Source organism: Lampetra planeri, chromosome 27, assembly GCF_965212315.1.
Source record: "Lampetra planeri chromosome 27, kcLamPlan1.2.h2, whole genome shotgun sequence".
Classification (NCBI taxonomy): domain Eukaryota; kingdom Metazoa; phylum Chordata; class Hyperoartia; order Petromyzontiformes; family Petromyzontidae; genus Lampetra; species Lampetra planeri.
The window spans coordinates 2,279,467-2,293,336 of NC_136133.1; the positions used below are offsets into that span (position 1 = coordinate 2,279,467).

General features: G+C 44.5%; 1 protein-coding gene across 1 annotated transcript; it reads right to left on the reverse strand.

The window, feature by feature from the left end:
• LOC144728000 (presenilin-associated rhomboid-like protein, mitochondrial) lies at positions 1–11,935 on the reverse strand. The gene is made up of 10 exons (XM_078607185.1): positions 11,837–11,935; positions 8,719–8,890; positions 7,964–8,104; positions 7,075–7,123; positions 6,082–6,177; positions 4,143–4,292; positions 2,996–3,066; positions 2,543–2,644; positions 1,497–1,594; positions 1–416 (listed from the first exon to the last, which is right to left on the reverse strand). The coding sequence occupies exons 1-10, from the start codon at positions 11,884–11,886 to the stop codon at positions 320–322; spliced, it is 1,026 nt and encodes a 341-aa protein (XP_078463311.1). The 5' UTR covers positions 11,887–11,935; the 3' UTR covers positions 1–319.
• Between the last annotated feature and the right edge of the window lie 1,935 nt (positions 11,936–13,870).

Sequence of the window (13,870 nt, forward strand, 5' to 3'; positions counted from 1 at the left end):
TCTTAGCCCTGACTGCCCTTTAAAAAAAGATGCCTTCCCCTTTTAGAGCAAGCGCCATCATCGTTTATTTAGACCCCTCGCATCTCTTCTTTTTTAAGCCCCGCCCAGACTTTGTGACATGGTCCACCTCACCACTCTTGCAATGCCCCACCAAACTTTCCCACGCAAAGCCTTTCCCCTAAATTGTGTGGCAAGTCCCACCCCATGTTTTCACAAAGTTCCAGGGCCCCCTCCAACAAAACTCCACCCCCCCCCCTTTATGAGCCCCACCCCCTTTGTAATAAGCCCCACCCCTCATGGCTAGGCCACGCCCCCAGGGCTAGGAGCCACCCCCGCGGGAGCGGATGTTGTGCCAGATTCTGAGCAGCGGTTCCCGGTTCAGCCAGATGACTTCGTTTCCCCGCCACGCGTACAGACTGCACACGCACACACATGTAAATGCACGCACGTGTGTGGAGACAGGTTACGCACACACGCGTACATACATACACACGTGTGCAATCACATCAGATGGAAACGTGTATATATTAAAGATGCAACGAGAGAGAGTATTGAAATAACCATTGAATCAATTGAATATCGGTTTCATTAATGAAATATAAAAACTCGCATACCATTTGCATATCACTGACATCTGAGCACACGAGGCTCAAAAGGCATGCTTTAAGCACAGTAATTAATTAAATTGATGCCTAATGATGCCAGTGTTGTAATGCCCACTGACAATGACGTCATCTTTCTTGGTTCTTTCAATAAAGTCACGTAGAAGGGAAATAATAAAATAACAAAGATAAAACATAATAAAATTCTCACGACGTTTCGGCCACAACGCAAGCAGCCGTCCTCAGGTGAAGAACAGAGCTGTCGGAAAGACAGCATCCTAATGAACACTTTATTATGTTTAATTTTTATTATTTTCCTTCTACGTGACTTTACCGAAAGAACCAAGAATATGAATCCCTGCCGTCACGAATTTTATTATGTTTTATTTTTATTATTTCCCTTCTACGTGACACAGCGCCGTTTCCATGTTCGGTCGCGAGCAGTTTCTCGCATTCTACACATCCGCAGGTGCGTTCGCCCGCATGCACGCCCACTGACTCGATCACACACCCACTCATCTTCTTGGTTCTTTCGGTAAAGTCACGTAGAATGGAAATAATAAAGTTATAAAAATAAAACGTAATAAAATAATTATTTTATTATGTAATAATATTATTTCCATTCTACGTGACTTTACCGAAAGAACCAAGAAGATGAAACATGATAAAATAATTATTTTATTAAGATTTATTTTTATTATTTCCATTTTACGTGACTTTACCGAAAGAACCAAGAATATGAATCCCTGCAGTCACGAAAGCTTTAAATCGAAGTTTAATGACGTCAGCGTCGTGAGATGAGAGCGATGGAGGCAAACTATCTTCACGGTCGAATCGCCACGCGGTCAACGACGTTGAACGACTGGGCGAGGGGTTTTGTCTGCGGGATCTCACATGCCGAACAGGGCTCCACCCAGATGCGCCGCGTGGTCAAACAACTTCCAGCCCAGGATGAGTCCGGTCGTGTCGAGAGCCATGATCCCCATGAGAGCCTGAAGAGAAGACCAGGGGGCAGATATGGGATCCGTTACAAATTGCAATGGCTTTGTTTACCGTAATGACCTGCGATTGCTATGTAATTATAACTTGTAACGTAAGCCAAGAATGCTACATGCTGTTGCTATTGTAATTATAATTAAAGCTGAGTCTACAAGCAGACTCCGGTCATCCTCGCAGCGGCTTTTGGCAAACTGTCGAACAAAGACGGTCACTGCATAGCGCGCTTTCAGATGTGCTTCTGCGGCCATCTTGAATGCTCTTCCGATATTAGGAAGCCACTGAAGCTATGCGCTTTTAAATCGAGATTGAAAATGCATTTCTTTAAAACTGATTTTTGTGTTTAGTTTAGTTTGTTGTCCCCCCGCACCTCCGATTACCACGGTTGCCTAGGCATGGTGCATAAGAAGTTCAACATACATACACGTTAGGAACACAGATTTAGCAGGCAAAGACTAGGACATGGGGAAACTGGTATGTGAGGACCCATTGGCATGGGGACGTGTAGACAAAGGCACAAGGAGACAGTGCTACATGGGCACATAGGGACATAAGGACATGGAAATATGAGGGCAAAGAGACCCGAGTACAAGGGGACACTGGGGAGATTTGAGACATGAGAACATGGGTACATGGCAACATAGGACACGGGACATTGGTAAGATCAGGGACAGGGACACGTGGACAGAAGAGGTGGCGTGCAGATGTAAACAACATGGGGACATACGGATGTGAAGGGAGGGAGGGAGGGAGGGGAGGAGCTACAGTAAAATGGGGGTGTGGGCCCAGGTAGATGGAGAACAGGACTTGGTGGCATTGGGAAGGGCCGTGGTGGTAGGTGTGGAGACACGGATGAAGGGTGCTGGACCTTGTAGAAGGGGCAGGGCCTTGGTTTAGGGAGATGGGGCCTTGGCAGAGGCAGGGAGGGTGACAGAGCTACTCACGCTGCTGGCAGTGAAAGGGATCATGGGCAGGAAGATGATCGCGAGTTTGCTGTCGGGGAACTGGGTGCAGACGGCAGCGAGCACGGCCATGATGGCACCAGACTGCACGGCAACGACATTGACATCAGCGACGATATCAACATAATCATCATCATCATCAACGTAACATCATTATACTCATCATGACAACTATAAACATCACTGTCGTCACCATCATCACGATCACCATTGCTCTGCACCTCCGGTTAGCGCATTTGGCTATGTACGGTGCTAATGAAGTTCAACATACATACCTACTCTGATTGATACCATCATCACAATCATCAATCATTAGCACTGTAAAATCGTTACCATAACCATAATTGCAACTTCACCGTTTCTTCATTACCATCGTCATAACACAGCTCTCATCACGTATATCATCATCGTCATAGTCAAGGTGGATGAACTTACCGCGCCGAGGGAGGGGGTGAATTTTCCCGTCACCGTCTTAAAGACGTAGCTCGCAAACGACGAGGTAACACCTAACACGCAGCACAGAGCACAGGCGTGTAAGCACACGTGTAAGCACACGTGTAAGCACACGTGTAAGCACACGTGTAAGCACACGTGTATTCAACGTGGGTCGCACATGCAAATGAGTGTTATATGCTCGTGCGTACATGAATGAATAATACAGCTTGTTAGTGAGGGAGCCAGTGAGCGAGTTAGCCAGTAGACTAATAACCAAGCGGGTGAGTGGGTGGATGAGAGAGAGGGTACTCAAGTGAGTAATCCAGTGAATAAGGGAGTGAGTGAATGAGGGGGTGGGTGTTAGCAAATAAATAAGCGAATGGGCGAGAGAGGGAGCAAGCAAGCAAGTGGGTGTGTGATGATTTAAACTAACCTGAATTATTTTTATTTTACCAGGTAAGGCCCACTAAGCAATACAGCTCTTTTTCAGAAGCGACCTGGCCACAAATTATAGCTCAACGAAGCAGCTTATGTGGAAATGTATAACAACCAAATACTCTGAAACGTATCTGGATTCTAAATGTGCAAGGCAAAACCGGAGGACCCGGACAAAAATCCATGCGAACACGGGGAGAGAGAAACCGCAAACTCCAAATATACAGGCGTCAGGGTCGGGATGGAACCCACAACCTCCTGCATACCAGGCGAGGGAGTTAACATCTCGCCACCGTGGCGTAAGCATGTGAGTGAACGCGCAAGCAGGCAGGTGAGCAAGTGGGTGGATGAGTGACTGAGCAAGTGCGTGTGTGTGGGCGAACGAGTGGGTGTGTTTCGATTTAAAGCTTTCGTGACTGCAGGGATTCATCTTCTTGGTTCTTTCGGTAAAGTCACGTAGAATGGAAATAATAAAATAATAAAAATAAATCTTAATAAAATAATTATTTTATCATGTTTCATCTTCTTGGTTCTTTCGGTAAAAGTCACGTAGAATGGAAATAATATTATTACATAATAAAATAATAAATTTATCATGTTTTATTTGTATTATTTTATTATTTCCATTCTACGTGACTTTACCGAAAGAACCAAGAAGATGAGTGGGTGTGTGATCGAGTAAGTGGGCGTGCATGCGGGCGAACGAACGCACCTGCGGATGTGTAGAATGCGAGAAACTGCTCGCGACCGAACATGGAAACGGCGCTGTGGGAGAAGCTCCACAGCACGTACATGTTGGCCGCCAGGTGCATGGGTGAGTAGTGGCTGAAACACGACAGGATCATGGGCAGGCACGGGGCCTCTGCATACACAGACAACCGATACGGATACACAGTGCGACACACAAACACACCTAAATTTCGATTTAAAACTTTCGTGGCTGCAGGGATTCATCTTCTTGGTTCTTTCGGTAAAGTCACGTAGAAGGGAAATAATAAAATAATAAAAATAAAACATAATAAAATAATTCTCACGACGTTTCGGCCACAACGCAAGCAGCCGTCCTCAGGTGAAGAGGACGGCTGCTTGCGTTGTGGCCGAAACGTCGTGAGAATTATTTTATTATGTTTTGTTTTTATTATTTTATTACTTCCCTTCTACGTGACTTTACCGAAAGAACCAAGAAGACAAACACACCTGTTAACACATGCATGTGATTAATATCACGTATGTATACACAACCCTGAAACAGGCGTTTAGAGTATTTGGATGCTATAAATTTCCACGTGATAAGCCGGTTCGTTGAGCTACCATTTGTGGCCAGGGCACTTTTAAAAAAGATGCAAATAAGCTCAGTGGGCTTTACCTGGTCAAATAAAACTAATTGTGATTTACTTACCTTGTCTATACTTTGCAATCCTTTCGTGTTTTTGTATTGTTTGTTGTTGTAACTGTCTGACCCACCCCCTACTGGACATCGGTGAAAAAGAGCGTTATGGCTCATTGGATTCCTCCTGCAGTATAAAGGTTCTGAATATGTTAGAGAAGAATGCACTCGTAAATGAAAATGTATCCAATGCACAAATAAAGATCTCCCCCCGTAATAGCTTTGCACAGACTATTGAGGCAAACGCTGTTTGCGAGCAGCTGTGATCTCGAACCTATAATCACCTATGTGTGTATATATATACACACCTATTAGGGATGTGTTCCCAATTTTTTGATTAATCATGAAAATCCAAACATCGGGCCTGGATATGATATATCAGAAAATCAGAAAATAAAAGTTTAATTGTATTGATCTCAAAACATTACCTAAACGGAAGTGATGTCATTTTTAATGACACGAAATCAGTACCTTTGCATCCAAAAGCGCCATCAGATAAATAATATTTCCTGATGACGACCACTTGTGTTGCGATCGAAACATCGTGGTTTTTTTTTATTTTCATTTTATTTCTATTACCGAAAGAACCAAAAATAAGTCTACATTATAGAATGCCAATACGCTCACCAGCTTAATAACCAGGCTACAGTCTACATTATAGACTGCCAATACGATCACTCAGTTTAATAACCATTGCTACAGTCTACATTATAGAGTGCCAATACGCTCACCAGCTTAAAACCAGGCTACAGTCTACATTAGTGTTCATTTATTTAGATTTTGAATCACTTTATTTTTTTACTATTATTTTCTATCTACATGGCTTTACTAAAACAACCAAATAATAAAATATTTGCTTCATTATATAGTAAAAAAATGTTTCACATTAATATTTTTGTATTACTGTTGGACCTTAATATAAAAATTAAAAGATTAGTTGAACAAAACATTTAAAATGATCAAATAGTGTGCATAAACAATTAATGTTATTTATTAATGTATATTCAATTAAAATCTGAAAACATGACAAAAACGTCAATTGACCTGAAACATCCGAATATCCAACATTCAAAAAATATTAATCCGAAACTCATCCCCAACACCCATATCCACACATTTTACACACGTAATAAACACACGACCTTCGCTTACACATGCCAGCCAGCACGTGAAACACACGTACGCGACCGACACATATGCACGTAAACACGCACACGCGCACACGTGGTGGCACGTACGCACACACGCGCGTGCACACACCTACTTGCGGCAGGGTTGGCCATGAAGAGACGCATCATACTCGACTGCAGTGCCGGTACCCGCCACATCCCAAACACCAGCACGTTGATCGCGATGATGCCTGCGTGCATGCACACGCAAATTGGCCAATGGTTGTATGTACACATTCCACAGGACAAGCACACGTGCACAAACCTGCCGAGGGGTTTGTACAAGCTGCAATCGGCGGTCATGGCGTAAGATTACAAAGATTTTTTTTTAGAATGCTTGCAGTGCAGTGCAACGTTTAGTGTTATCAGAGCTACTTCTAAGAGCCCTCCCAAGAGACATAGAAACATGCGTTGAAAGTATTTGGCTGCTATAAATTTCAAAAATATCCACATCTGTGCTTTTGCGAACATCTACGTATGCATGTTCAAGTGTGTCTCTGCCTCTATGCATGGGTGCCGCGTTGGCGAGATGTTAACCTCCTAGTCTGGTATACAGGAGGGCGTGGGTTCGATCCCGATCCTGACGCCTGTATTTTTGGAGTTTGCATGTTCTCTCTCGACGTGGTCGCGTGGATTTTTCTCCGGATCCTCCGGCTTTTCCCTCCACGTTTTTAGTGTATAATCGGCTGCTATAAATTTCCACGTGATAAGCCACTAAGTTGAGTTACCATTTGTGGCCAAGTCGTTTCTGAAAAAGAGCTGTACAGCTCAGTGAGTCTTACCTGGTAAAAAAAAAATAAGTTTAGTTAAAGTCTAGTTTAGACCTCTGGCCTACACAGTAGGGAGCACTTTTTATTGCCAGCAAAGCACATGACGGATATGGATGTTTCCAGCACCGCCACACACACTCACACACCATTGCACCAACATCTCTTTTTAGGCTGAGTCAACCTGGGTGTGGCCCACAGCACGGTTTGGAAAGTGAACCACTGCCTCTGCTACCGCACGTGGCCAGGAATTGAGCCCGGGTGACGGGCACCGTGGTGCAGTGCGGTGCAGTGCGGTGAGCGGAGCAGAAAAGGACGCACCAGCGACAGTCCTGCCGCCCTCAGACAGCGAGTTCCACCACAGGTTGATCTGAGGGTGCAGAGGAGATGACAAAACATGGGACGTAATGAGACCTCGCCAAGCCTCTCTCTCCCTCTTCATATTTTGTGTTTTTTGTTCTCCTTTTGCTCATCTCTCTCGCCTGTTTAACGCTTTTCAACAAAGTTGAACGCATGAACAGATTCTCTCTCTTAATCTGCCAATTATAACTCATAAAGATGATCTAAATGAATTAAAGTATAAAAGTTATTTAACTGTTTGTAAAACTGGCCAAATTGTAAACAAAATCCAGCGCTAAAAACAATTGCCTTGCCGGCCAATGCGATGACATCACACGTGATGCGCTCGCCCTGCCCTAATGATGTCACCGCGTGTGCCATCTCACGATGGTGTCTCCCTGTGTCTCTTACTGCCTCTGTCTTCCCATCTCTCTTCACCCTGTGCATATATTTCTGTCCTTTCCCCCCTGTATCGCTCTCTGCATATATCTCCCTCCCCGTGTAATTATCTCCCCGTGCATCTTTCCTGCTAATTCTAGATTTGAAGCTTTCGTGACTGCAAGGATTCATATTCTTAGGTGTTTTCGGTAAATTCACGTAGGTAAAACATTAAAATTAATAAAAGTAAAATAAAATAAAAATCACGACGTTTCGGAGGCAACACAAGCCTCCGTCTTCATTTACTTGATACAGCTGTCGTGGCTGTGACGGTTCCACCTGAAGACGGAGGCTTGTGTTGCCTCCGAAACGTCGTGATTTTTATTTTATTTTTATTAATTTTAATGTTTTACCTACGTGACTTTACCGAAAAAACCTAAGAATATCTTTCCTGCTAGTTTATCTCCCTCCCCACGTACGTATCTGTCCCCACCTGTTTGCGGAAGTCCCCACTCTTTGCGGGCCGTGTTCGTTCCATCCAGGCATTGCGCGCGTCACTCAGGTAGTTGTTCACGCGGTGTTTTACCACCTCGTATTGCACGATAGAGGCAGTCGCAAATGCACAGCCCGAGAACTGCACACAGGAACGGATACATGGGGATGCGTGACACACACACACACACGAACATATACGCATGGAATGCAGGGGTTGACGCAGGGATGCGTGACACACACACACATGAACAAATACTCATAGAATGCAGGGGTTGACGCAGGGATGTGTGCATTCATGTGCAGACAAAAAGACAAAGATCCCGCGTAAAACCTGTAACAGACTGTTGGGGCAAGTGCTGTTAGCGGGCATCTATGAAGGGCGGCACAGCACATGAGGGGATGGGTAGCCAGCACCACGCCCGGCCGCCTTTGTCTCCCTAGTTGCAATGTTGACACATCGCACCAGGTACTCATTTTAGGCTGAGTCGACCTAGAGGAGGCCCAGGACCGGTTCAGATAATCGTCACTGGTGTTGGCCTTGAGTGAGAATCGAACCCGGGTCGCCAGGTTCGTAGCACAATGCAACACTACCGCTCCCCACACACGCACATACGTGCACAGCAGACAGAAAATATTACATCCATCCGAGACCACCACCGGCCTAAAACCACATTACAGAGCCGCAAAGCTTCTCCCCAGCGTGCCTAGTGAGGCTCTGTTGACATGTGCGTGCCATGGGGATGAATGCATTACCCCAATGGTGAAGAACAGGGGACGCACGAGGGAAACGGCAGAACCTCGCCCTCCGCCCGGGATTGACTCGGCTGGACGGAGCAAACCATTGCGCGCAGGAGGGGGCACAAGACTTCCTTCCTTGGACACGCGGCGGAAGCCACGGCACGTCGTCTGCCATGGCACCAGGCACCTGGGGAGAAAAGGGACAACGTGAAGAGGTGTGTGGTTGTGTGTGCCAACTTTTCCAGTGAGGTGCATTGGTGGTGCATTTCAGTCGGGTGAACCCATAAAACCTGCATCCGTCCTGTGACCTGCCAGCGAGCCTTCGACATTTTACATGGCCTCAATGGACACCTAGCTAGGAACGAACGCGATGTTGATGTTACTGTCACTGGGAAATGACGGCTGTTTTAATGTGTGCAGTATATGCATGTGAGTATATATGTGTGGGTGTTTGGGGACCGGTGGCGTAGTGGTTAGCGGGTTTCGCTATGGACTCGGCGACCTGAGTTCGATTCCCGCTCGCGGCCAACACCAGTGAGAATTATTTGAACCGATCCTGGGCCTCCCCTAGGTCGACTCAGCCTCAAATAAGTACCCGGTTCGGTGTGTAAACGTCGCCATTCGCTGGCCCCCCCACCCCCTCATGTACCGTGCTGGTCTTCATAGATGCTCGCTAACAGCACTTTCCCCAAAAGTCTGTTAAGGCTATACGGGGATCTTTGTATTTTGGATGTTTGTGTGTGTTTGCATGTGTATAGTCGGACCATTGTGTAGGTGTTTGTGTGTGTACACACGTACGTAGTTGTTTCAGAGTTGTATATATGTGGAAGTTTTGTGTGTAAATTAACATTACATTGGGAGCTTATATTTACAATATAGTTTAGGTTGGTGTTACATGTTTGTGAAGGTGTGCACACAAATGGATATACAAAATAAAACGGTACATATCAGGAATATTAAAAGTGGTCAATGACCAGTGTTAGTAAATAATATTGGCGAGGGTTGGTGAGTGATAAATAACTTTGGTGAGTGATGAGTCTTTGAGCGTTGGTGAGCAGATAACGAAAGGTATTTTTTTTTACTTCAGGATAGCCAAGCACCGGAGTGCAGTGCATCTTGTATGAAGTGTCACAACCGGCCACCGATTACATAATTATTCAACACAAAACATTTATATCTGACCAAAACATTACATTTACAAAACCAGCCCACTTCAATACAATCCATCCATCACTCTTGCCCAATTTGAAGAGGAAATCACTGAGCCACCGTTTTGGCAATGATCGTGATTTCAATGCACCCTGACTGGTGGTTGTGGTTTAAATCCGACCAGTCTGCAATGTTCTGAATCCAAATCTTCCTTGGATGCCCCCCTTTCTTTAGTCCTTCCTGTGCGGTCTTGTAGATTTTGTTTTGATATTTTTCCCGGAAAACGGCAGTTTTCTTTAATGGCAGCAAAGAGTTATGTTTTCTGTATTGATTGAGTGACCACGATGCTCCCTCTAAATTGTTGTGTGCGTTGTCCATTCAAAGTAACTTTCGAAAACCATTACATTTCAAACGCTTGCACTGTATTCATTTTAAAGTATTGTCCAAACAGGCGATGCCAGACCTTGAGTTTAAACGGTGAGATTATTGGGATTAACTTGGCACAATCGTGACAAAATACGCTATCAGAATGTTTCGTATCATTGCAACATAATGTTAGCACGTGCATCTGCAAACGATTCGGTGAACGACTTGGATAGCGAATACGGGAGTCGCAGGAGAATGACGGGGTTGGATAGGGTCGGTGCTATGCACGCTCGGGGTTACCGATTGGTTGTAGGACGATTATATTCTTAGGTTTTTTCGGTAAAGTCACGTAGGTAAAAATTTTAAATTAATAAAAGTAAAATAAAACAAGAAAAATTTAAATTAATAAAAGTAAAATAAAACACCCCGTATATATATTATATATACGGGGTGGTATTTCTTGTGATCTCTCATTTACTTGATACAGCTGTCGTGGCTGTGACGGTTCCACCTGAAGACGGAGGCTTGTGTTGCTTCCGAAACGTCGTGATTTTTTAATTTGTTTTATTTTACTTTTATTAATTTAAATTTTTTACCTACGTGACTTTACCGAAAAAACCTAAGAATATGAATCCTTGCAGTCACGAAAGCTTCAAATCTAGAATTAATGTAGGACGATTCACAGCATTACTTTATTTTTACGAAACTCCCCATGTTTATGAAGCTCGTGAAGCACGCGGACACTATTATTATGTTAGTTTTAGCGTTTCGTTGAATGTCAGCGACTGACATCGGTAGTATGTATTTAGAATGTATGTAGCGATGTCTGCGTTTGGCGTGGACGGCATTGCTCAGAAAGTGAAACGCCTCGATCTTCCGTCGAGGCGAATGACATTACAGAGTGGCAGAGCGAATCACTGAGCGAGCGAGCGACCGACGGATTCAAGAATTGAGCGACGATATAAACGACCGAGAGATTGAATCAGCGAATGCGCAATTGCGTGAATGAATTACTGAGCGAATATGTGACCGAGGAAGTGAATTTAAGTGAGGTAGTGAATTGAACTGAGGCGTTGAATTGAACTGAGGTAGTGAATTGAACTGAGGTAGTGAATTGAATTGATGTGGTGAATTGAATTGAGGTAGTGAATTTAACTGAGGTAGTGAATTGAATTGGGGTAGTGAATTGGCAGCAGCGAGTGCCGACAGCCGTGAGCGAAACACTGGGCGAGTGACGAAAGCAATTGACTCGGCGATTTGGCGAGCGACTCAGTGAATCGGTGGACGAGTAGCCGGGTGTACGAGTGAGTGAATGAGTGACTGAGTAACTGAGTGAATAAGTGACTAAATGAGTGGCTACTGAATGACTGAATGAGTGGCTGAGTGAGTGACTGAATGAGTGAAGGAGTGAGTGAATGAGCGAGTGACTACTGAATGACTGAGTGACTGAGCGAGTGACTACTGAATGACTGAGTGACTGAGTGAGTGACTGAGTGACTGAATGAGTGACTGACTGAGTGACTGACTGAGTGACTGACTGAGTGACTGACTGAGTGACTGACTGAGTGACTGAGTGAATGAGTGACTGAATGAGTGACTGAGTGAGTGAAGGAGTCACCATGAGAGTGAAGGACGCGCCACACACGCGCCCCTCCACACGGCTGCCATGTTGACCCGGTGAACTTCCGGCTCCTGCACCGACGTCACGTCCGGCTCCGCTCACGCAACAACAAAAGAAGAAATAAATGTCCCGACGGAAAAACGCAACTCCGGAACTTTATTATTGTACCGACTTATTATCGTACCGACCATTCATGTTTTCTCTGTTGTCTATTTCTCAAAAAAATATATTTGCAAGTATATTTATGGTTATACTCTTCGGTTTTTTCGGTAAAGTCACGTACGTTTTTTTTTAATAAATAAAATAAAATAGAATGAAAACAACTAAAATAAAATAAATAAAATCACTGATTTAATTACATTTTAGTTTTCATTCTATTTTCTTTTATTTATAAAAAAAATACCTACGTGACTTTACCGAAAAAACCAAAGAGTATGAATCCTTGCAGTCACGAAAACTTCAAATCTAGAATATATTTAATAACATATCTAAGGTTGTTTGTGAGTGTAGTTTTCACTCTACATATGAATTTAAACCTTTCGTTGAAATGTGGGATTTTTGGTCTCAACGTCACCGTAATAGGAACTGCCGATGGTTGTATAGCGAGTGGGTTTACTCTCCAAACACACAACCAGTTAAAATGTTAAAAGCTTAACTCGTGTAACGAATTGGCCACGTTTAGTTTCCGTGTTGTTGGTTGTTTGACTTGCATCCTACTGGGATTTTTGCACACAGCGTTGGTGTACGGGGTTCTTTTCCTGCAATATTTTGCTGTCTTTTCTTGGATTTTCTGTTTGCACTCAGTCACATATTCACTTTAAGATGTTTTTGTTTGTTGCGGTTGCACCCGATTCAAGAGCCGAATGGCTCACAGGGTTATACCTAATACATGAATAAATTAACTTGAACTTGGCAAACCCCTTCTCTCAGTTATGGATGGTATTGGTCGCGAAAGCCTTCCGATGACATGTTTAAATGTTGTTGTGATTGTTTTGTTATTGTAACGTGCTGATCCGCCCCTGCAAGCCATCCAGCAGTAAAAATACAGATACCATAGGGGCCGTCCATATATGACGTCACGCGATTTGGGACGATTTTTGACCTCCCCCCCCCATCGTCACACGGCGTCACAAAAAGTCAGACCCCTCCCCCCTCAAATATGACGTCACAAAGCTTTGCCCCCCCCCCCCCCCAAATAAAACATGCTTCAAATCGCTTTAAACTATTGTCATTGTAGTGCGTATTTAATGTGGCGCTGCACTCTGATGTTGTAGGAGAAAACATTTATTAAAAAGTCTATTTAATTAAGTAGAACGTGTTGTCTATATTTATTTAAAGTTGCGCATTTTGATGTGACGTCACATTTCTCAACCCCCCCCCCCCCAAGTGCGTGACGTCATTTATGGACGGCCCCATACCGTGTCAACCCATACGGTTTACCCCGTATTCTTGTGCAGGGAAATTAAGTTTTCATGTCCATACGGCGTACATCCGTTTCATCACGGGCACAAAAATTATGTATCTAGGGTTTTTTCTCCCTTCTGATGGGACTTTCTAGGATGAACGTTGAGATTTATAAGGAGCACGAGGTGACCAGTCAGGTCTGAATTGGTCTGTAATAAGGTAGGGCGCTGATAAGGGATTGACGGGTTTGGTAGATTATGATTTTGACTGTTACACAATGCAAGAAAACGAACACGTGGATCTTAGAAGAAGCCCAAGAGACATCGAGTTTGTGGCAGAGGTCGCAAACGGGTTTTGATTTCTTACCCGTACCCGGCCGCACCAGGGTCGCAAACGGGTACCCTACCCGTACCCGGCTGGGTACCCGGCTGGGTACGGGTAGGTTACGGGTATCGGGTACCTGATTGCAACCTCTGGGATGAAGCCATGTTGCAGGCGCGGGTGGGTTGATTCTAGGAACTTGAATTGTGAGAAGAGACAAGACGCTGGGAAATTAGTGACAAACGGTGAATCACCAGTGACTCACGGCCTACCCGTACCCGTACCCGGCCGCACCAGGGTCGCAAA